At 42.7% G+C, this 23,851-nt stretch overlaps 2 protein-coding genes across 3 annotated transcripts in view; one reads left to right on the forward strand and one right to left on the reverse strand.

Annotated features, from left to right (window-relative positions):
* The window catches only part of PLG (plasminogen), a 42,467-nt gene extending 21,978 nt beyond the window's left edge, over window positions 1-20,489 (forward strand). Inside the window, exons 11-19 of the mRNA XM_082404537.1 lie at window positions 4,443-4,624; window positions 6,246-6,394; window positions 7,309-7,402; window positions 11,231-11,351; window positions 13,115-13,195; window positions 13,688-13,828; window positions 15,701-15,807; window positions 19,277-19,422; window positions 20,074-20,489. Coding sequence (XP_082260663.1) covers window positions 4,443-4,624; window positions 6,246-6,394; window positions 7,309-7,402; window positions 11,231-11,351; window positions 13,115-13,195; window positions 13,688-13,828; window positions 15,701-15,807; window positions 19,277-19,422; window positions 20,074-20,235 — 1,183 coding nt within the window. The 3' untranslated portion in view covers window positions 20,236-20,489. The remainder of the gene's footprint in view (window positions 1-4,442; window positions 4,625-6,245; window positions 6,395-7,308; window positions 7,403-11,230; window positions 11,352-13,114; window positions 13,196-13,687; window positions 13,829-15,700; window positions 15,808-19,276; window positions 19,423-20,073) is intronic.
* A 585-nt stretch (window positions 20,490-21,074) lies between these two features.
* Window positions 21,075-23,851, reverse strand: part of SLC22A3 (solute carrier family 22 member 3) — a 92,855-nt gene continuing 90,078 nt past the window's right edge. For both annotated transcript variants that reach the window (XM_082404577.1, XM_082404576.1), the window contains one exon: window positions 21,075-22,662. In XM_082404577.1, coding sequence (XP_082260703.1) covers window positions 22,602-22,662 — 61 coding nt within the window. In that variant the 3' untranslated portion in view covers window positions 21,075-22,601. The remainder of the gene's footprint in view (window positions 22,663-23,851) is intronic.

Raw genomic sequence — 23,851 nt, forward strand, 5'->3', positions numbered from 1 at the left:
TAAAATGATCAAAATGATCTCCAAGTAAATTAACTGTCTGCCAGAAGAAAAGTCAACACTCTTGAGAGGAAAATAACAAAACCAAGCCACTCAGTAATGTGGTATCTATAATGTCTGGCAGAAATTTAAAAATTTCTAGACATGCAAAGATCATTAAATGTGATCCATAATGAGGAGAAAAATCAGTCAATACAGACTCAGAAATGATAGAAATGATGGAATTGGCAGACAAAAAATTCTGAAAGATATTATAATTGTGTTTAAGGATTTAAAGAAGAATAGGAACATAAAAGAATCAAATGGATAATCTAAAGAGAAAGGAAACTATAAAAGAGGCAAATGGAAAAGACAGAACTAAATATATATATATATTTAAGAACTAAATATATATATATTTAAATATATATCTTAAATGAAAAATTCACTGGATGGCTTTACCACCAGGTAGACAATACAGAAGACATTACTGTTACAATTACATGACATGACATGACATTACATTACAGTAGACATTACTGTTCTAATTTTCTTACACTATCCATGATGCTGCATAATATTAATACATGTTTGAATGTGGTAAGTTAGAGAGGGATATTGTAAATCCTAGAGTAACCACTGAAAATGAAAACTCAGAGGAATAGATAATAATAAGGATATTCAATTAATCCAAAAGAAAGAAGAAAAGGAGAGAAAAAGAGTAAAGAAGGCATGGTACAAACGGAGCATAAATAGAATGATGTTAGACTTAAACCCAGCCATATCAATACGTTTATTAAATATAAAAAGGATAAAACAATGCAATTAGAAGGCAGAGATTGTCAAGTTGAATAAAAACCAAAGCGCAGTTATGGTCTCTTTACAATACATGCTCTTTAAATATAAAGACATAAATAAGTTAAAAATCAAAATATGGAAAATTAATACCATAAAAACACTAATCAAAAGAAAGCTAGAATGGTTTTTAACATCAGACAGACAAAATAAATTTAGGATAAGAAATATACCAGAGATAAAGAGGCCATTTTTGAAGTAAAAAGCGTTAACGATGTTAAAAAGCGTTAACAATGCGTTGACCCGATGTTATTAGGGCCAACGATGTGTTGACCCTAATAACAGGGGTTCAGATGTATGAAGCAAAAACTGACAGAACTAAAGAGAGAAATAGATGCGTCCACAGTTACAGTTGGAGATTTTCTCACTTCTCTCTTGTATAGTTAAAAATTCTCCCAAAACAATACAGTAGGACAAGTAGATGAAAGATTCAGAGAAGGTACAGAAGTTTTGGAGGAAAATATGAACCAATATAACATATGCCCAACTGCAGAATACACATGCAAGTGCACATGGAATATTCACCAAGGTATATCATATGCTTGGCCTTGAAATAAGTCCCAATAAATTTAAAAGGATTAAAATAATATACAGGTGTCTTCTGAGCCAACAGAATTAAATGAGATATAAATAATGAAAAGTTTAGGAAATTCTCAAATACTTGGAAATTAAAGAACACGTTTCTAAATGACCCATGAGTCAAAAAAGAAATCACAAAGGAATTCAGGAATCAGTGGTACTAGCAAAAAGATATACAAATGGAAAAAGGGAGAGTCCGGAAACAGACCCACAACAAGTATGGTCAGTTGATTTTCAATATACCTGGTGAAGCAATTCAATAGGAAAAGGAAATTTCCCCCCAAATTGTTCTGGAACAACTGAGTGTCCATAAAGGAAAGAAAAACCCAAAACCTTGACTCCTACCTGCCATGTCAAATTCACTTGAGAAAACTCTTAAACCTGAAAGTAAAGGTTAAAACTAAAGCTGAAATTTAAAGCTTCTAGAAAAAAACATGAGATTATTTTCACAACCTTGGGGAAGGCAAACCATTTTTTGATAGGATCCAGAAAACACTATAAAAAAATTATAATTTGGACTTCAATAAAATGAAAACTTTGCTCATCAAAAGTCATTGTTAAGAAAATAGACAAGTCACGGACTGGGAGAAAAATAGTCTCAATCCATATATCTGACAAACGGCTTGTATCTAGAATGTATAAAGATCCATTCCACCCACTAATAAGAAGACAAACAACCTAATAAAAAGGGGCAAAAGACTTTAATAGACATTCCACAGGGAAAGATATACAAATGGTCAATAAGTATCTGAAAAAATGTTCAACATTTTAGCCATTACAGAAATAAGAATTATAACCACAATGAGATACTACTAAATACCCAATGGCAATGGCTATTATTAAAAAGACAGAAAATAAGAAGTGCGCCCAGGACGGGGAGCTGCTACAGCTCTCACACATGTTGGTAGGAACGTCAAATGGAACAACCACTTAGGAAACCAGTCCAACATTTTCTTATAAAGTTAAACGTGCATCTGCCTACAAACCTGCAATTCTATTTGTGAATACTCACCCAAGCGAAATGAAAACATAAGCCCCCAAAAAGATCTACCAGAAAGTTCTTAGCAGCTTTATTCATAAACTAGCCCCAAACTGGAAACCGCTTCAGTGGCCATCAATAAGAACGTGAATAATTGGTGGGATATTCATATCATGGAATACTATTCAGAAATAAAAAGGAACAAGCTACTGATACTCTCAAATAGCATGGATAAAGCTCAAAAACACCATCCTAAGGAGAGAAGCCACACAAAAGGGTATATACTTGTATGAGGCCATTCATATGAAGTTCCAGAAAAGGCAAAACTAATTTATGGTGAAAGAAATCAATAGTATTTGCGTCTGGGGGGCAGCTGAGATGGATTGAGCAGTGACCCAAGGGAGGTTTCTGGGGCTGATGGAAATGTTCTCTATCGCACTAGGAGTGTGGGTTATACAGGTATGTGTGTTCATCAAAAGTCGTCAAACTACCTTTCAAAAAAAAAAGAGCAGGAGTCCGTTTCACATGACAAGCTTTTTAAACACATCCAGGGGCTCAGAAACCTGCTAACGGGCTTCCTCAAATTATGGGCCTGGGCGTGAGACTGTCCCTTGTCTGTAGTTCCCACAGACACAGTGTTGTTGGATTCCCATAATACATGGTATGTTTCAAACTATCTCAGAAGCCTCAGACCGTGGGTCTAAGCTGCAAAGGGGAGTCCAAGGCTGAGACTTCTGAGAGGCTGGAGTGAAGTTCGGGCCCTGGGGGTCCAAGTTGCCCAGTGAGCCCCAGGCTTCTCGTCTGCTATGTCCTTATCCCATTGTTTCTGATTCAGCTCCCACAGACCCCGTGGTCTATCCAGGCATCTCCCTTCATCCCTTTGGTCCCACTGTCCTTTAGTCACACCCCCTCCCCTCAGTCCCCGAGTGGCTCCAGCTAGAGGGGTCTGGGGTTTCTCCTCGTGTGCCCCAGAATGCATCCTCTGGAAGCCTCATCCTGCCTGGGAGCTAGTTTTCCAGGAAGGCGTCCACAAGCCTTCCAAACCCCAAACCCACTTGATCTACCTATGATATTTACAGTAATATTACTGTCATGAGTTTTCGTTTCATTGTAAAATACAATATGAGTAAATAGACTAAGAGAGCTGGCCTGGGAATATCAATATCATCTTGTATGTCAATATCATCTTGTATGTCTTTTCCGCCTTGGATAAATATGCTTTGGTTCCAACTTCCGTAGCCCTATGTACTCACATAGAGAGAGAAAGCCAGAGATATAGATATATTTGTATGTGCCTTAAAAAAAAAATCTGAAATACATGGTTCAAAATCCATATTGGTTATCCCTGGGGAATGTATTTAACATTCCCAGGGAAAGGAAGACATTCTGATACTTTCTCTTATACATTTATATATGATCTGTTTTTATATGGAGCATATATTACTTTTGATTTTTTTAAAAACAAAATTATTTATTTATTTATTTTTGGCTGCCTTGGTTCTTCACTGCTGCGTGCGGGGTTTCTCTAGTGCATCGAGCAGGGGCTACTGTTCGTTGCGGTGCGCGGGCTTCTCACTGCGGTGGCTTCTCCTGTTGCAGAGCACGGGCTCTAGGCGTGTGGGCTTCAGTAGTTGTGGCATGTGGGCTCAGAAGTTGTGGCTTGTGGGCTCAGTAGTTGTGGCTCACGGGCTCTAGAGCGCAGGCTCAGTAGTTGTGGTGCACGGGCTTAGTTGCTCCGCGGCATGTGGGATCTTCCCAGACCAGGGCTCGAACCCGTGTCCCCTGCACTGGCAGGCGGATTCTTAACCACTGCACCACCAGGGAAGTCCCTTGATTTTTTTAAAATAAAAACTATAACCTATTTTTAAAAACTTACCCACTTTGTTAGAAGTTGAGGACCATCTGTGCTTGTGACATTATAATAATAATTGGTACCTTTGGTACCTTAATGGAAATATTTCAGTCACTTTGTTGTAACAAAATTCAGAGGGTGCTGGGGTGCCCCTGAAGATTCGCTCACCTCTCATGACCTGTACTGTTGTGGAATTTACAGTGGCTTGACAATGAACTACTGCAGAAATCCAGATGCTGATAAAAGCCCTTGGTGTTATACCACTGATCCGAGCGTCAGATGGGAGTTCTGTAACCTGAAGAAATGCTCAGAAACACAAGCGCAGGTCACAAAATCTCCGACTGTTGACCAGGTTCCAAGTATAGAGGATCCTTCTGAAGCAGGTAAGAAGTCTGTGGCCAGACATCTATGTAGTTGGGTATCGGGATGATAAGAGATGGAAAATCTTTGGGATGCAGAGACTTCATTGCTACAGGGAGCTGGAGTGCTGGCTGAGTCTGCGATATGGAAGGAAGCCTCAGCGTATCACCTGGGGGAGCCAGAGCTGCTCTTGCTGGCATGATGGGGTAGGGCGTTTCTTTAGGATTTGAAAACTAGTTGGTTGTGAGGGATGGATACAATTTTGAGCCTGGGTGGACTGACAGGTTGATGATGGTGGCCGAGATGGGACAGTCTAGAAAAGCAAGTCTCTGCCTTTTGCATGGAGGAATAGAAATGACTGATTTGGTTTTGAATGTACAGAGTTAGGAGGGCTAGGAGGACCGTCAGTGATCATCTCCAACAAACACCTGGCGAAGCAGACATGTAGCTGCAAGGGTTTTGGGGCCTGAGGATAAGAATGCGGTTGTCATCTGAGCAGGGAGACATGAAAATATCACAGTCCTCTCTGTTTCCCTGGCCCTTCGCCCGCGTGTAGCTCTAAGTGCTTAGCCCCTGGTCCTGTGGTTGTCAGGTGGCAGGAAGTGCTCTGTACCCCTGCAGGGTAAGGAAACAGAGGGGGCTGATTCTCCCCCTGCCCCGGAATGAAAACTCAGGGGTCCCATGGCTTGTCTGACCACTTTCAGATAATCCAAAATCAGAGAGAAATGATTAAATGAGAACTTGGTTTCACGTTGAGACCCCCTCTCCTTCCGGAGGTGGACTTGCCTCCTCCAAGATGCTGGAGAAACCTCACCTACCGTACACCTGTACACCTGTACACCTGTACAGCTGCCATACACACAGGGCCAGCTCATCTCTCCCCACTCTTTCTTGGTGAGACTCTGGGTGCCGTGCTCCAGCTGGGGATCCCTCCTGATAAGACCTCTCATGGCCTCACGTGATGCCCCACACTTGGTGCGTGAGTAACTCACACACCCTGGTCCTGGCAGACACTGGAGGCTGCCTAGCCCAGCCCTGCTCCTTGACTGGGAAGCCAGCTGGCCCAGCTTTTGCTTTGCGGATTTTCCAAGTGGCCAGCAGAGCACCGGGCACTGGGTCCCCATAGGTAACACACATCAAGTTCTCTGAGGGGTTCTGCCGAATCCCCCAAGCCCGAGGCTTGAGGTGAGGGATGAGTTTGGGGAAGGGGCCTCTAGTCATCTCTTTATTACCTCTTTCATCCCAGAAGGTGGGAACTCACAGCACAGCTCTGGCCAAAATAATATTTTTTATAAAATCCTTTTCAATCCGCACTCTTTCTCTCCATCCTTGTTGAGGTGTTCAAGAATCATCTAACAGTTCATGGTGGCATCTGTGTTACCACTCAGCTTGTTATAAAATTGATTATCTTCGTGTCCTGGCCAAAGTTCCCATCCTAACATCTCGGCTTGTGATTATTTCTGAGCCAATAGCGTTTCTGGTAACTTGTCAAAATCAGCAGAGCTCACTGAAGTCTTCAGCGCTCCTGTGTTCTGAAGGATGTGACCACAGTCTGTCCTGAGAGAAACCTAGCACTGCTGCGTTTGTTCCTTGTCACCCGGGTCTGTGTAATGACAGGAGACCACCATTCTCTCTTCCCTACAGACTGCATGTTCGGGACTGGTAAAGGATACCGGGGCAAGAAGGCGACCACGGTGGCCGGTGTCCCCTGCCAGGAGTGGGCTGCCCAGGCGCCCCACAAACACAACATTTTCACTCCGGAGGCAAACCCACGGGCAGGTTTGGAGAAAAATGTAAGCCATTTGGATTTGGACTCTATTTTGCCTTTTGTTGACCAGTCTTTGCAAACTGAATTGATCCTCTGTTACGGAAAGTCAGCCTGCCTGAGCTTTGGTGTGGGGTGGAGAGGAAGATATGACAGAGATTTCAGGGGACCAAGCGTAGGATCTAACTGGCCTCAGTGTGGGAAGGAGAGTTAGCACGGGCAAGCCAACCTCCCTGCTTCTTATCACTTCCATGTGTGACATTTCCTGTCTGCTTTTGTTACTGGTTTATGGTTTCCAGTGATCAAAGATGACCTTCATGACATCGTAGTTGGATTTTTCTAGAAAAAACTTGGATGCATAATTAGGACTCCACTAGGATTTCCCCTAGTCCCACACATTCTCTGGGGTTGTTTCCTTTGGGGTATAGGTGTGTAGAGGGAAGGAAAAGGAAGACACAGTCTTTCCACAGCTGACCCACAGAGGGTGCCCATGCCAGGGGAATAAGCAACTCTGAAGCAACAGCAAACAGGCGCCATCAAGCAGAAGATTGACATGAGCAAGGGACAAGACGAGTCGTCCACGTCCACAGTCCCCTACTGCTGGGTCCCTACGGTCCCCACGGACACAGGCTGCTGAGGGGGGAGGCCCCTTTATACAGTCTCTACCTCAAGACCCCTCAGGGTCTTCACCCCTTCCCCAGGGGAGTGGCCTCAAGGTTGGAGCTCCTTTTGAACGAGGAGAAGTGACTGATGGCATTCTGTGAGTCAGAGGCTTGATAAGCATCCTGAAATGGTAACTTTGCCTGCCTCCCCACCAAAGGAACACTAACCCTTCATCTTCTAAGGACAGCAGTAAAACCAGTGTCTGTGCCTCATGTGACGTTCTCTGCCCTCTCCTGCCCCGGTGTGTGCCATCCCCTACATGCCTGCCTCTTTTTCCAGTACTGCCGTAATCCTGATGGGGATATCAATGGTCCCTGGTGCTACACGACAAATCCAAGGAAACTTTTTGACTACTGTGATGTCCCTCAGTGTGGTAAGCTTCTTTCTTTTTTGGAAGGAAATGACTTCTAAATAAATGCAGCATCACCTGGTCTTAGATCTGCAAGACAAGAGTTTGGGCTGAGCGCTTCTGGGCAAGAGAGGGTCCCCTCTCCTTGGGAGCCCTCTTTTCATCCTGGGCCTCTTGAATCTGTCCTACTCGTGACCCCCTTTGTTAGGCACCGCCCCCTCCTCTGACTCCGTAAATAAAATAAATGCAAAATCCTCCAAAAGAGCAAATTCAGAGGTGATCTAATCAGCCTCCAGACAGTCCACTGAACTCTCCAGTGTCTGGGGTGGGAGGCACGAAGCACAAATTTAGAGTCACCCAGATAGGAAACTCTCTCTTTCAGCAGCTGAGAAGAAAGAAAGAAAGTACAAACAGCAGGAAACTGCTAAACATACAACATACATTGTAAGCCTATAAACTGTCATCCTAAGAATTCAATGAAAAGTAACACAGCTCTTTACAAAGCCCCAACTTTCTTTATCCTAAGATGACTATGCATTAGCCGTGCATTAGCCAGATAACTTAGAGGAAGCTTGCTGGGTTCTTTCCTCATTTCTCTGAGACTTTTCTAGGGAGTGAGAAGCTTGGATCAGCGAAAGGGGAGTTGAAGTTAGTTCTGAAAAGTTTGGGGTAACAAATCCATAGATAGGGCTTTTCTAGGGAGTGAGAAGCTTGGACCAGGGAAAGGGGAGTTGACGTTAGTTCTGAAAAGTCTGGGGTAACAAATCCATAGATAGATAGATAGATGATAGATAGATAGAGGTAACAAATCCATAGATAGGTCTGGAGAACAATGTAAACCACTTTGATTTGGACCCTATTTTACTTTCCGCTGACCCATCTTTGCAAACACCATCTGTCCTGGTTCCCGCTAATCAATCAGCCTGGACTTCTCCTTTGCACCGTTTGATGGCATCTGCTTGTGTCTGCCACGTGGGGGGCAGGCTGGAGCAGAGAAGTTCCTGCTGCAAAGCCACTTAAGTCCACGTCCGGAGATGGTTTGGGAGGCTGTCTGGGGAAGGGGTTGAGCACTCCGGAGCCACACTGTCGGGCTTCGCTTTCAGGCCACTGCTGGGTAGAGCAGGGGGAGGAGGGGGAGGTCAGGGTGACAGGAAAGATTCTACTTGGCTGCTGCCCTTGTGCTCTCTGGACTCAGGGGGAATTTGTAGCTGACTCGTTCTCCGGTGTGTGTGTGCTCTGCACAAGCTCTCTCGGTGGCCCTCCATCGGAGAGTCCCTGGTGGGGTTAGTGCCTCCCTTTCCTACCCTTCAGCTTTCTGGTACCCCACTGCCTCTTACCGCGTGGACTCGCTATCCTGGACAGGATGCCAACGTGGCACGATTGCCTTTAACTTGTATAGCTTGACAGTCCCGCCCCGGCCTCTACAGCTGTGCCTGGGATTCATGCAACTCTCATTCCCACTGAAGGGAAGTACAGTAACGTCCCAGGGGCAGCCCTCAGTCACCACCAGACGCTATGAGCTTCTCAAGTGTGAGGCAGGCCTGGGTATCCTTCCACAGGAAATATGTCTCAAGATCAGACCTCGTGGTGTGATAACGTGCCCACATCATGAGGAAGCGGGGACCTCACAGGCCACTGGAACAGCCCTCTCTCCATCCTTTCTTCTTTCTTCCATGTCTAAGAACCTGATTCTTTTCCATCCTTGACTTGGGTAAGGGTACCAGCACTGTAGAAGAGGCTATTTGCCTTGAAGTCTGCAGATGGAGGTTTACCGTACACATCCCCGGGCATCTTTGGGACCTCTGTTGAATCTTCCAGTGTAACATCTTTTTACATACCCACCCATCAGAAGGTAAAGATTACAAACCTCAGCTGTTTCCTTCTTTCTAGTGCTTAGAGCAATGCCTAGTACATGCCAGGCACTACGTATATATATTTGAATACATATTTGCTAAATGAGTAAATTCAGCAAATATGTATTCAAATAAATGAACGAAATCTCAAATCACAGTTCCTCCAACATGTCAGGTCGGTGCTTAAAAGGGTGACTATCCCAGGTTAAGGGTACTTTCTGTGTGTGTGCTTGTATGGCTTTCGATAAGTTTATTCAGATTTTTCAGAATATGAAATCTCTTTGAAGTACGACTTTTGTTTTTTTAGGTTATTTTCATTTTCTCTGTTTTTTTAAAAAACTTTCTATTGTTTATTCCTGAGAGATTTTGGATTTCCTTTATTTAAGTGAGAAATTTCCTAATAGCAATTTTCCTTAAAATTTCCAAACTTTACATTGTCTGTAATTCACATGGAAAACATCTTTAAAATGAAAAAGTAACACTGATTAACTTTTTAGGCTACACGTAAACTTCTTTAAGCAACTCACCTGAAAAATTTGTGTAAATATTCTGTGTTATTAAAACAATGGCACCATGCAAATTGCACATAAGTAATAGCATAAGTAAAACAATTTGAAATCAGAACTATATTCTATTCAGCCCAGTATTCTGCTTCTCAATTTTATCAAGGGATTGTGTTGTTTTTCTCTTTAATATTAACTTCAAAAATTGAAAGATGCCCATTTTAAACATAATTTTATTTATTTATATTCATTTATTTTAAATTGTAAGTTTTTGTTAATTGGTTTTAACAACTCATTTCAATTCCACCAACACTAACAGTACAAATAATAAGTAATTAAAAATAAATAGAACTTCAGTTTTGTTTTGAATACTAAGACCAGGGTACCATAATATCTGTAGTTATTCTTTTCTTAGTCCATTTCTGTAAGTCTATTCTGTGTAAGACACAGTAAGAGAAATTAAGGTCAGTGTTAGAGAGTAGGATTTCATTATATTGCATGCTTCTTTAAAAAAAAAAAAACAAAAAACTTCTGTATATAGATTCTCAGAATAGGCCAAGACAATTGGAAAGGTATTTGGAAAATTCAGATTCCAGATTCACTAGAGGATAGAATCTCTTGGTTGATTAAGAGCAAAAAATTTCTCCTTGTACTATTATTATTAACAATGATTTATGCTTCTATTTTTGAAGATCTTAAAGGGTTCCAGACAACGGAGAAGCCCTTTATGAATACCTTGTGTAGCCCCTGAACTGTTCTAGACATTAGTAAGTGGCACCAACCAGAGATGGAGCATTAACCCTAATCTCCAGGAACCCTGCAGGCCAGGTGGAGAGAGAAAGCAGGTGGGAGAATGAATAGAGAGAAAGGCAAGTGAGTGGAAGTCATCCCCGTGGCATTGGGTTAGTCTTGGGAGGCTCCCTGGAAGAGCCGTCCTGAAACTGGCTGAGAGGAGGCATCATTTCAGTGTAAGATTGTTATCCTTGCTACACACACACACACACACACACACGCACGCACACATACGTGCACACACAGATTCACATTTTAAAAATACTCCTAGTGCCTTTCAATGGGGATGACAATTATGGTTTTCAGTAAACTTTACATGGTTCAGATGATGATGGTGATGATGATTCACTCTCTAGATATATCACATCAAGTCAGAATAACAATTTGTGTCAGTCAAGCTCCTCTCCAAAAAGCTCTCATTCTAATGCCTAACTCTTCCCCATTTATTTAATCACTTCCTTAAGAAAGCAGTAAAAAAAAAAAAAAAAAAGTACTTATATTTTCTTGAAAGGAGAGGGTTCTATGTTGTCCCCTACCACTTTTGAAACTTAGAAAAAATATTCCAAAAGATGTTTATGATTTTACTATTTAGTTTGGGCTTTGGGATGTCAAAAATTCAGTGCTTCGGCCACGAGCCATGAATTTATCATGAGGTGCTCTCTTTCACGTCTTCAAATGCAAATTTTTCCCACTTTGTGCCACAGTTTCCTCTTCATTTGATTGTGGAAAGCCCCAGGTGGAGCCGAAGAAGTGTCCCGGAAGGGTTGTAGGTGGGTGCGTGGCCATCCCACACTCCTGGCCCTGGCAAGTCAGCCTTCGAAAAAGGTAACACCATTTCCAGAAACAGTGTATTCCATCCTCCTGTGTACTCCTTGCAAACCCTTTCTACATTCACACTAAATCCACATACCCTCAGTATCAGTACCTGCCTCTAAGTTCTGCAAAGGAGTAAGGAAAACTATAAAAAATTTTTTCTATGTTTTTTAATTGAGGTATAGTTGCTGTACAATATAAGTTACAGTTGTACAATATAGTGATTCACCATTTTTAAAGGTTATACTCCATTTATAGTTATTATAAAATATTGACTATATTCCCCGTGTAGTACAATATATTCTTGTAGCTTATTTTATACCTAATAGCTTGAACTTCTTACTCCTCACCCCTATATAGCCCCTCCTCCCTTCCTTCTCCCCACTGGTAACCACTAGTTTGTTCTCTGTATCTGTGAGTCTGCTTCTTTTTTTTGTTATATTCTTTTCTATGTTCTTCAGTTTGAAAATAGTCAGAATTAGAACCTTTTTTTTTTTTTTGATCTGGGCAGCTATCATCAAAATTGATAAATGTAGCAATTTACACTAAGTTCCAATATTGCTGAAAAAGTATGGAAGATACCTTGAGGGTTTAGATGGATACCCACTGGTACTTTGTAAAATGAAGAGAAAGGGATATTTTTAGAAATGCGACACCTGGAGGGGGAGGGTAAAGATTAAATTATCTATAATATATCACAGATACAGAGTCTCTTTTTTTTTTTCTTTCTTTCTTTCCTTCCTTCCTGCCACAGTTTTGTGAACTACTGAATTTAATCAAAGGGTGCTCACCCATTTGCAAAACGCATCTTCTTCAGTGAAGGGTAGCTCAGGATTGCCATAATTTAAGAGTGATCAGTCCCCATCCTACATGACCCAGAAGGTTCAGGTTATCTTTCAGTGGCGGTCGCCTTTAATAAGTCCGTTTTGCTGGGTGTCTCTTCGAAGCACACGCGGGAAACAGGCTGATCTGCTTGTTGATGTTGCACCAGTGCGCATGTGCCCAACGGCTGTGCTCAGTGGTCTTCCTTCTTTTCGCTTGTGAGATGCTATCGATGAATGAAAATGGTCTATTTCATTCCCTGGTTGAGTTGGCTTTTCTTTTATTTGTTTCATCATTTAGTAACTGCTTGAGATACAGAGCCTTCACCTTTCACGTATTTCATATTCCCTCTTTCCCAAGATGCGCTGTGGTCTATTTCCAGATTGATAATTGCCTTGCTGGTTATTCACTTACTATTTGTGTCCCTTTCATTATGATGGGCTTCGGAGCGGCTCACACAAATTTTATGAGCAATCCCGTGCCTAAGCAGTCCTATAAAGTAAATGATTTAGGGGACATTCCCCCCAGAGCGAACTTTCTCAGGTAAAATTAGCAGATGCCCGTGAATCACGGCGACTCAGGATCCCATTTTGGTTCCCTGAAGAATGACTCATCGGGTCTTGCATAGATCTTGTCAAAAAGAAGTGAAAGAGACCTCAAGGAGCTGGAGTCCAGGGCCAAAGGGTCAAAGCCATGGGCGTGGACCTCCCGTTGGGGTCGTGTGGCTTTGCTGGGCCTCACCTGAGCGCCAGCCACTTTCCAGGGTGGTGTAGTGGCCTCCTGAGAACCCACCACAGGAGCACAATTCAAAGCTCCCACCATCCTGATGACGGGCTGGTCACCTTGTCCTCTGGGAACGTCAGCGATATCACAACAGACTGAGCACTACTTCCGGCTTTCTGTAGAATAAATCATCAGGTTTGAACTAAAATCCTGGCACGTTTTCCTTCCAGATTTCCTTCTAGAAACCACTTCTGTGGAGGCACTTTAATATCCCCAGAGTGGGTGTTGACTGCTGCCCACTGCTTGGACAGGTATGTTTAGGGGACCCCTGACCCAAAGCCTTACTTGTCTTAAAGACTTCCGCCTCCCCCTCTCTCCTCTCCTTCCTCTTCTCTCCTCCCCTCGCCCCTCTCCTGTCCCCTCCCCTTCCTTCCCTCCTTCCTTTCATGGCAGTGACACTGGGGACCAGGGAGTGGATGAGAAGGGCCTGAGGCAGAATTGCCAGGGCCATTGGATGAGAGAGGAGGAGGTATTTCCAGAGAGAAATGAAGAAGACAGACCCGTATCTGTCCTGCGCCGACTTCAGCATTGGTGTCATTCTTCCTCTGTGGTCAGGCCAAAAGCAGCCCCAAGAACATTCCTTAACAGCCAGGTTCAGATAAATCGTGAACTTGTTTCTTGCCACTCAGAGGTCTCTGAATGTAGGTAGCCTAGTGGGGAGAAGACGCAGTGTTTGTGGCTCAGGAAGGCACCCGATGAAGGGCTGGCCCAGATTTTGCTCCTAATGTTGCTGTCTTTTCTAGCTTCTCAGGGCCGGCATCATACAAGGTTGTCCTGGGCGCACACCAAGAGACCGCCGTTGAAGACAGTGTCCAGGAAATACAAGTGGCCAAGCTGTTCCCGGGGCCCCCTCGGGCAGACATCGCCTTGCTCAAGCTGAGCAGGTACTGGCTCGCCCGTGACTTTCACCCTGTGAGCAGTGAGAACATCTGCTCACCGCTGGGTTTATGAGCCGTAACAGAGTTGTATGTGGGCAGCCCCGTCTAGGACCCCAAAGGCACGGGGCTTTGGGACAGGCATTGACCTTCAAGTGAGAAAACCTGGGCTCAGCCCCGCCTGCCTCTTACTAGCCGTGGTCATGACAAAAGCACCAGGACTCAGTTTCCTCTTGCGGAAAAAGAGTGAGTTGAAACATGAGGTACAGGTTACCCCTCAAACTCTCTCACTTAATGTTCCCCAGTCAGCTAATATACATTCATAATCAGAGAATTATTCAATTACTCCAGGTTGACACTCTCTTTTCAACATAATAATATATTTGGGGGATCAAATGGGATTATGTATATTTCGAAGCGATTTATAAAAGGCGATGTAAACACACACACACACTCACAATTCACAAGTGCAAATTCTCCTTCTTCCTATCTCTGGTTTTATGTTTCCTGTTGAAATGGTGTTTTATTAAGTCTGACAAAATGATCAATTTGTTAACGTCATTTAAAGTTAGCAGTATTTGGAAATAGGTGACAAGGGAGACAGCTAAATAAACAGACAGCTATTTTGAGAATAGGCACATTTGGGACAGTCAACAAGGCATGCAGAGCCCATCAACCATGCATGATGGGTTCCAGATGACAGTGGGACAACGGTGACAGTGACGAGGATGGCCAGGCCAGAGGTCAAGAGTCTGAGTGGGGCTTGCTGGGTCTGGACAGAAACACTTCACAAGTTTTCTGGGTCAGTAAACTGAGGAGTGACTCCCTGGGATATTTGGACACTCTGGAAAGGAAAGAAAGGGCCTTCCTTATTGGCTTAGCCTAAAAAAGGAGCTGATTCTCTTTTCTCCATGGTCCCCTGGGGCCATCAGGAAAGCTCTGATCCTCGAACAAGTAATTTAGTAAAGTTGGGGCTCTGGATGTGCTCTCTGATAGACTGAAACGTTTGAGCTTTCGGGTACCCACTCCCAGGCTCCCCAAACCCCAAGAGTCTCAGGCATTGGCGTTCCACGAGGGGAACCTATACAGTGATGACTGTGGTCCACTCCATGTGAGACGCTAGGTCTATTCTGGTGACTCTGAGAGGGTGTGTCTGCTTCAAAGTTGCAGGCAATGATGATTCTTAATCAGAATCAGGCACTTCTCATCTTCAATGGGTTTTCCTCTTGAATTTACTAAAATAGAATCAAGTCTAAAAATCAAAGTTCTAATATTTGATTCTCTGGAACTCTAATGTGAAAGTTTTTGGAAAACAATACTACTTTGCTTATGCAAGGTGCTTACTTCTAATCCTCTTTTATTTGGTATCTTGCATTATATTGGATTCTTACAGCCATGGTGTTGTAACATTTATGGGTGAGGAATCTGAGGACCCCAAAGATGGAGCAGTTTGCTCCTAGTGGCACAAGGTACTTGCTATTATTAAAGCCCTGTGATTGTATTTCAGCTGGATGGTCCACCTACTGACTGAAGCCCTCTTAACTTCATCTAGAAGTGTACACCTGGTATAAAACTCCCATAGTGCAAGAAAAGACATTAAAAGTCATTGTCATCTCTATTCCCACCTCTAGTTTCTTGTCCACAACTGGTGCCTTTAAAACAAAATGTTCTATTTTTTTTTTTTGACTCATAAGATACTACAGGCAAATGTGAGGATGGAAAGTTGTTTTCTACATTGCGCTGTGTCAGTGAAGCAAGGAAGAAATACCAGCTCAGAGCGTTCTGGGGCTCTGGGGCAGGTGGGATCTTGTGAACAACAGATGAATGGCAGAAGTCTCCTAGCAGGGCAGTCAAATGTAACTTTTGATGTTTTCCTTTCAGCCCTGCCGTCATCACCGAAAAGGTAATCCCAGCTTGTCTGCCATCCCCGAATTATGTGGTCGCGGACCGGACAGTATGTTACATCACTGGCTGGGGAGAAACCCAAGGTAAGATAAATTCTGTGACTCACATGATGAACTGGTTCTGACCTGCAACCTACATGAGAAAATGAGCATGTGTACCGATTTCTATCAGTGAGTGAGGTCCACTCCCTTCCTGACTTTGTCTGGACACCTGCCTCCGTCACTATAATCAGTCATCAAGGGACATGGATGAGGGGAAGGGTAGTGTTTCCTTGAGACTCTGACCCCAAAAATCCAAGGTTAATATTGTGTCCCCAGGTAAGTAGGGTTTTGACACAAGCTACAAATTAAGGGTGTTAGATTGTCGTTCATGTGAATTAAGCACACAGAGTTCCCAAACACGGTGCAAATCAACAACAAAAATTATAGTTAAACTAGTCTCCCCAAATACCCACTTGCCTGGGTCTGTGTGGAGATGTTGTTGGAGGTAGGGCAGACTGACAGCAGGGGAAAGAAAGAAAGGTCCCAATTCTAGGATGGTATTTGGTATTGGTTGACGGGGTGAGGATGAGAGAGGAAACGTTTATGCAGGATCCCGTATCAGCAGCTGTACTATATTTTGCGAATCCCGCCTTCTCTTTGCAGTATGCCCTGCATTACATTATAATAAAAACTATTATTATATCCTTCAGACTCGGGCCTAGGAACATTATAAGAATGTCCTAGATCTCTGCCTCAGTTTCTCAGAAGCATTGGTCGGAACACCAGACTGGGAGTCAGAAGCCCTGGAAAATAGTTCTGGTTCTGCCACCAGCTGGGCGAATGGGACAAGTCACCTTACCTCTTTGTACCATTTGGCATCTAAGCCCTCATCCATAAAACCCGTGTTTTCAAATTATGTTCTACATGTTAGCCTTAGTTTCCTCATCTATGCTACCCTATGAGGTCATTGTGAGGATTACGATAATGCATATGAAGAGCTCAGTGCTTTGGAGATGGTATTTTAGCAGCTCCTGTGCCTATCATACGACCACCACTGCCATCACCACCATCATCATCACCACCATCACCATGGACACCGTCATCACCACCACCATCTTCACCATCACCCTCACCATCTCAGGATCATCATTATCATCACCATCACCATCATGGTCGGCCCCCAGCCCTCCCCGCCATCACCACTGTCACTGTCATCAATAAATACCACATAACCTGTGTGTAGCTGAGCCCTGATGGAACCCAAGCCTGCCAGACCCCCCAAGCCCATTCAGTGTTTCTTCTGTCTCACCCAGCACCCACACTTTTCTAACTATCACCCTGCACTGGGTTCCCCTGTCTCTCCAGGCCTCGTCTGAATGTCTAACTGGAGAAAATGATTCTCAATGTATTCATTGGATCAGGAGTCACAAAACATGAGTCAGGTCTGTTTACCAATTTTCTATATGTCAGTAATGACATCAGATCAGTCAGTGTTCTCAGCCTCTCTGTGTGAGGTCAGAATTCTCCCCTTTAGTCTCCAGACTTTCCCTGACTTCCGTATTCCAAAGCAAGGTAAGGGTTGATGTCGAGGGGGTCGTTCATGTCAGCCCCTCATCAGCAATGGCTGGGTACTTTCAGGGACCAGCTTCGACGTCCCCACTACCCCATCAGGTCCCTAGGTCACCCTCAGTCTCAGGCCCTCAGAAACGCCATCTCTCCTGTGACCACACGATGGCAGCACCTCTGCACAGCCCACAAAGGCGCCTCGTCAATTAGCAGTGGATCTGTCCCTAGCCTCAGGATGTCTGTCTTGCTCAGAAAGCAGATGTAAGAGCGAGACACTCGGTTAAATTAATTTTCAGCAAAAATTTTTGAGAAGGCCGCACCCTCTGCACATCCACTCAGTTCAGAAAATGCATCCGCTACCCAATGCTTCTGTGGTCAGGACTTTGGTCCTCGGTGGCTCTGCCTGCCCAGGGCTGGGACTCGCCTCTTCTTTCCAAATGGTGGTCCTCGTAGGTGCTCCTGTCAACTCCAGTGTAAGTTTTCTGAACTCAAGACAATTTCCCAATTTTATTAAAAGTCTTTGGAGAAGAAGTAGTACCTTATTTCTTGGCTGTTCCATGATGGCAACACAAGGATGTTGCAAAACTCATCACAGCTGGGCTTGCAAAATTGGAAAACTGGATTATTTGTGAAAATGCTGAGACGTACCTGGTGTGTCCATCTGGAAAACATCATCTCTTCTTGTGATTGTGCACGGGTTCTATTTCCATTTGCCAAAGTAAAGAAAAAGCTGTTTTTCTCCCAAAGAAAGAAATACAGTGAGGAAAACAAGCACACCAAAGAATCTTCACTGTCCCTAATTGGAAAAGAAATGTAAATTAGGAAATAAATTAAGACAATGTCCACTCATCACATTAGCAAATATTTGAAAATTATTAGACACCACACACTCAGAAGGGTGTTGTGCAGTGCTTTTTTTCTAGTGACATTTTACACTGTCACACCTGTTTAGAAAATATTTGGCAAACATATTGGGAACCATAAATATGTCTATATAATCCCTCAGATCTTAGACTTAAGAAAATACTAAGGAATGTGAATAACCTGTAGGAACAAAGAAGTGATACGTTGAGAGCAGCTGTTGTAGCCAATGGATGTGAATGGTGGTGAAGAATTTGGGCAATGACGCTGCAGACCCAAGTTCAAATCCCAGCTCCACCAGACTTGCTGGGTGATCTTGGGCAAACTACACACCCTTCCTAAGCCTCAGTTTCCTTAACTGTACAATAGGAATGACGAAAGTGCCTAGGTGATCGAACTGTTTTAAGGATTAAATGAGCTACACCACATAATGAGCTTGTGCCTGAAAAAGTTAATTCTCAGTAAATGACAGCTGTTCTTTTTTTAAAATATTGTGGTAAAATATACGTAACGTAAAATTTACTTTTTAAACTATTTTAAAGAGTACAATTCTGTGGCATTTAGCACCTTCACAACATTGTGCAACCATCCCCACTATTTACAGAATACTTGCCTCACCCCAAAAGGAAATCCCAAACCCATTCAGCAGTCACTCCCCACTAAAGTATTAATTATACAGATTGTAGGATTATGAAAGTCCTTATGATATAACTTTTTGTGGAAAAAATGGGCAATATGATATAAGTAGTAAAAGAAGCATATAAAAATCCTGGAAGGGAATATATGAAAATAGTAGCACTAGTATTTCTCAATCTCTCTTTATACATTAAAAGTAAATTTCTTTATAGTTTAAAAAAAAAAAGAAACCAAAAAATAACAACACAAACCAACCTCAAAATCCCATAAAGAAGCCCAGATTAATTGAGTCTAAGTCTTGGGAACATGAAATCTTATATAATGTTTATACTTTCAAGGGTCAAAAAGAAAGAAGAAAGAGTTCTAGTAGTACTGGGAACTGACTTCTTGTTTTATCCAGCCTCACGGATGAACATGAGATCTATCATTGCTGTTCTGTTGTTCTGGAAGCTTCCTTGCGGACATGTTTTCGATCCAGTCACCGTGTGTTTCATCTTTTTAAACACAGGCACTTACGGTGCTGGCTTGCTCAAGGAAGCCCGGCTGCCTGTGATTGAAAACAAGGTGTGCAATCGCTATGAGTATCTGAATGACAGAGTCAGACCCACCGAGCTGTGTGCGGGGCATCTGGCTGGAGGTGCTGACAGTTGCCAGGTAAAAAAAGACTAAAGAGATCAAAGTTCATCTTGTGTTGGCCTGTTTTGGCCCCTTAGACATTTCAGCCCCAAAGCAGCAAATTTGAGAAGGATTTGTCAATCGAAGGCCACAGTCTAAATGTTGCCCAGAAACCTTTTAAGCGTGTCTCTGAAGGCTGATTCAGGTCATCTAGGGTGATTTCTTGGGCCTTGAGTTCCGCACTGGTTGTAAGGGAATAGTTAAGCACCATCACGGCAACAGCCCCTACGCCTCTGGGAGGGGGCTCTTGGGTGGGACTCGGGACGTGGCCTTTCTAGTAGGGAAGGGAGGTTGGTATAAGACAAAGACCCTCCCACACCTCCTTTAAGATTGTTCTTGGGTTCACCCTCCCTAAGAGAAACCCCAAGGCTTGAAGGGATGAATACAGTTTTCACAAGGGATTTCTCTTCCCCCCGGGAAACACTAAATGGTACGGTTTCGTTAAACGTACCTTGCCTAGTACTGAAGCACAGCAGATGTTCAAATAATATGTTACTACGTTCCTTTCTGATTGGAAAGGGATGTTCAAATACTGGGAAAAGCTTACATTTGGGTAATAGAAGGATAACATCCCATACTAAAAGGATGGAAGCTTCATCTCCTCATGGCTTTTTCCCTTCCTCTGTGTAGGGTGACAGCGGAGGGCCTCTGGTTTGCTTTGAGAAGGACAAATACATTTTACAAGGAGTCACTTCATGGGGTCTTGGCTGTGCACGCCCCAATAAGCCTGGTGTGTATGTTCGTGTTTCAAAGTTTGTTACCTGGATTGAAGAAATAATGAGAAAGAATTAATTAGATGGGAGACAGAGTGAAGCATCAACGGATCTGAAGCTGGAACATGGGTAGGGAATTCAGCACGCTCAGAAATAATTGACAGTAATCAAACTAAGTTTGACACTGTACTTAGCTACCAGCTACTGCCAAACCTCAACATTTTTTTGTATTGTTGTGGATAACTTGTTCCTGTCTGTGGACTGCTGGATTCTGTAATAATGAGGCAATACAGCTATGACATTTGTTGAAAATAAACTCTGTACTTCCTTTAATTTTTTGATTTTCACTGTTTTCATGTCCTTCGTTCATCCTACCAATTGTAAATGATGTAACTCTTACAGACCTGAGCGATTTTGTTCTTTCTCATAAGGAATAGAGGAACGAGAAGCCTGTAAGATCAATAGAGAAGTCCTAGTAAGTCACCTATATATTTACCTTGTCACACACATCTTTAATTTCTTTATTTTTGGCACTGGGATGAATGTTTTCAAAGCTGCAGCATATATGGGGAATCATGAGAGCGAATTCTGTTCTTGGGAATGAAATCTGTTACTGACAACTTGACTCTAGCCCAGCACGGGAGACCCTGGGCAGACAGCTGTATATTCTGAGAAGGAAACCGGGCAATGGAAGTGTCATAACACAAGACCAGCTAAGAGTCTGAATGGTATTCTGGGTCACATATGAGTCTAGGAATGGTGTCAAGAGCCTGGAAAGGAGCAACGAACATATATTGAAGGTGGACCATTTAATTTCCATCAGTAATTGGCTGCCTGGATGTGTAGTATATGTTGTCACATGGGAAGAGTGTTTTACAGCGACACATGTTCAGAAGGAAGAGAAAGGATGACAATTGATTTTTCTTGACAATTTACATTTTTTTTATTGTTATCAGAACCCAAATGTCAACTCAAAATACAATTCCAAGGTGATAGTATCAAGGAGCGACAGTCATGTCACAGCAAAGAGAAATGCAAAAGAAACAAAAATGCAAGGGTGTATGAATAAAGGGTAAATGCAGCATTACATCCTTAAAGAACTGTGTTTATTTCATTGAAAAATAAAATGTTCATATTCAATTCTGATGTGCTTTAAGGATTAAAAACTTATTTTACAATTAGCACGTACACCGTACATATCGTCATGTGTTCACATAGAAATTTCCTTCCTCACTGGCAAGATTTCCCTTTGGCTCCCATTTTACCTGTCCACCCAAAATAATTCATTAAACAATTCTGCATAAGATCCATACTGAATCTGAAAATATAACAAATGTACCATATAAAGCAGAACATCATAAAGACAGCATATTTGTATTTAAACTCCACATTTCAAAAAGTCTCAGTAACAAAAAAGAAAGATCAAATCCCTTATTAGTATACCTGTAAAGTCACGTACAATATAAACTTCTGCTAATTGTTTTAAGCATGGATATAACTGACCTTTCTTTCAAACTAAAATGTAAGCTTCTTCCCAAGACAAGTCAAAAGTGTCAAGATTGAATGAGATTTGTCCATCTTTTTCACTCTTGACCATGGGCATCATCATAGAGCTGAACTCACACATATAAGATAAATATCCCTGTATGATTAAAATCTTAAGACCCATGAAATCATAGCCCATGGGTTTCATCAGTAAAAAACTGAATATGTGGCTGTAGGTGTCCACTAAAGGAGGACCACAATTATCCTGAATCATCTCAGGACCGAATCTGATTTTATAAATAATCGAGCCAAATCCTTGAATGGTACAGCAGATTTGTTCTTATTTCTGGAACAAGGCCTAAAAGTGCCTGTGACCCTAGATGCTCCAGGAGCTTAAGGAGCTCAAGGTGAGAAGAGAAAGCAAAGGTTCAGAGCCAGGTGGCCCGAGGTCCCTAGATTCAGTCTCTTCATTAACAAGATTCCCAAATCTTCATCTGCCCTGGAATCTTCAGAACCCTCAGTTCAGAGCCTCAATGTCTTGATCAGATTTGATGAACCCATTTCTGTACACTTTCCCCAGATCCTTGGTTTGCACATCTTGCATTCTTGATGGAACCGTCATGAGAACTGGGTGGGGCTTCTCTTGTCTCTCTGTAACCCAGTGGGTCAGAGGCACTGCCCCAGCGTGAGAAAAAACCTCAGAAGGAGCTGTGCACACAACAGGCTCTTGGTTAAACCGGTCACATATCACACGTTCCCAGAAACTTTGACAGCACGATGAGTCTTGATTCATCCGACGTTGTATAAAAATACTCTGGATAGTCTGAATGTCTTTGTAAAGTATTAAAAACACTTGGAGCTGCACAGCTGAAGTGGACACACACACGTCTCTGCAAGGCATGTCGGTTCCTTGGGGGGACCAGCCTGAATAGCTCTATCCTTGCATCTTTGGCAGGGGCCTCAAAGGTGAGATCTCGAAACTTGAGTTTTCTTTTTTCTGCCACATTTATAGGAATGTGGACTGACAAAACAAAGGAGAAAAGAGAAAGTCCTTGTAAAAGATTATACAACTAGTGAGAAGGAAGTCTTTTTGTTACTACTCAATTTCATAGTTGGTTTTGATCGAATACACTCATGCATAACTGCTCATAAAAACCCAACTCAAAGGGAACAAAATTAACTGTCTCCAGGTCAATTCTTACCTGCTCTCAGGCCCTAGGAAGGGGTTAATTAGCATTACAGCATATATAAATTCTTTATGAATTTCTACTCCGTAACAGATGGTTTGGAAATGAGCTGCTGATGTGAACAAAAGAAAGCAGAAATGAGAAAATGACTAAGTGCTGTTGTAGGAGGGAAAATGCTAAGAGGTTTCCGTAACTTGGGGCTAAGTAGTTTTTGTTCCTGAGTAAGTGATTATAGAATGCAATCAATGTGCTTAACTTGTAAAACTATAGATCAGACTTTTATTAGATGTTTTTTCAAGGGTAGGGACTAGGTATAATTAATTAATTTACCCAATTTTTTAATTATGAAAATTTACAAACACAGAAAAAAATCAGAAAAAAAATTCATGTAAGTTGAATTTTTGTTGGACTAATTCTTCTTGTGTATATACTGCCTGGATATTAATTTTCCCTGCACACCATTGAGATGGCCTTCTCACCTCCAAAACTCCATCTCTTCCAATTGTTTAATTCTATTTTTAATATGATTGAATTGGCAAAAGAGTCTTGATCTCAAGTCACTCCCTCTTCCTCCACTTTTTCCTGATGAGTTTGAAAATCTGACCTCTGACTGGTTTGGGGATCAAGAATGAATCTATCGCGCTCACTATGTAAATGAGCAGCAGCAAATAGAGTCGAGTCAAAGAGAAGAATGCAGTCCCTGTCGCTGGAGGGTTGGCACAGGGGCATTCACAAGAGAGGGCAGCAGATGTGCAGGAAAAGAACTCTGCACCACTGAGAGTTAGACGTCTTAAAACTCCAATGACACATTCCCAGGCTTGTGCCACCAACAGTCAGCACTGAACTTCTTACTTTTGACCCTATAATCCTGGCCGGGATGCTCTCCTGCGTATCCCAGCCCTGAACAGATCCTGCAGGGCACATCAGCCCATGAGAAGTTGCCCTTAAAGTTTGGATATCTTATTTGAAGATAATCCTATTTCCTTTCCCACCATTTCCCCTGCTTTATCTAACCTTAAATAG

The sequence above is a fragment of the Balaenoptera borealis genome (genome assembly GCF_965194805.1).
Source record: "Balaenoptera borealis genome assembly, chromosome: 9".
Lineage (NCBI taxonomy): Eukaryota > Metazoa > Chordata > Mammalia > Artiodactyla > Balaenopteridae > Balaenoptera > Balaenoptera borealis.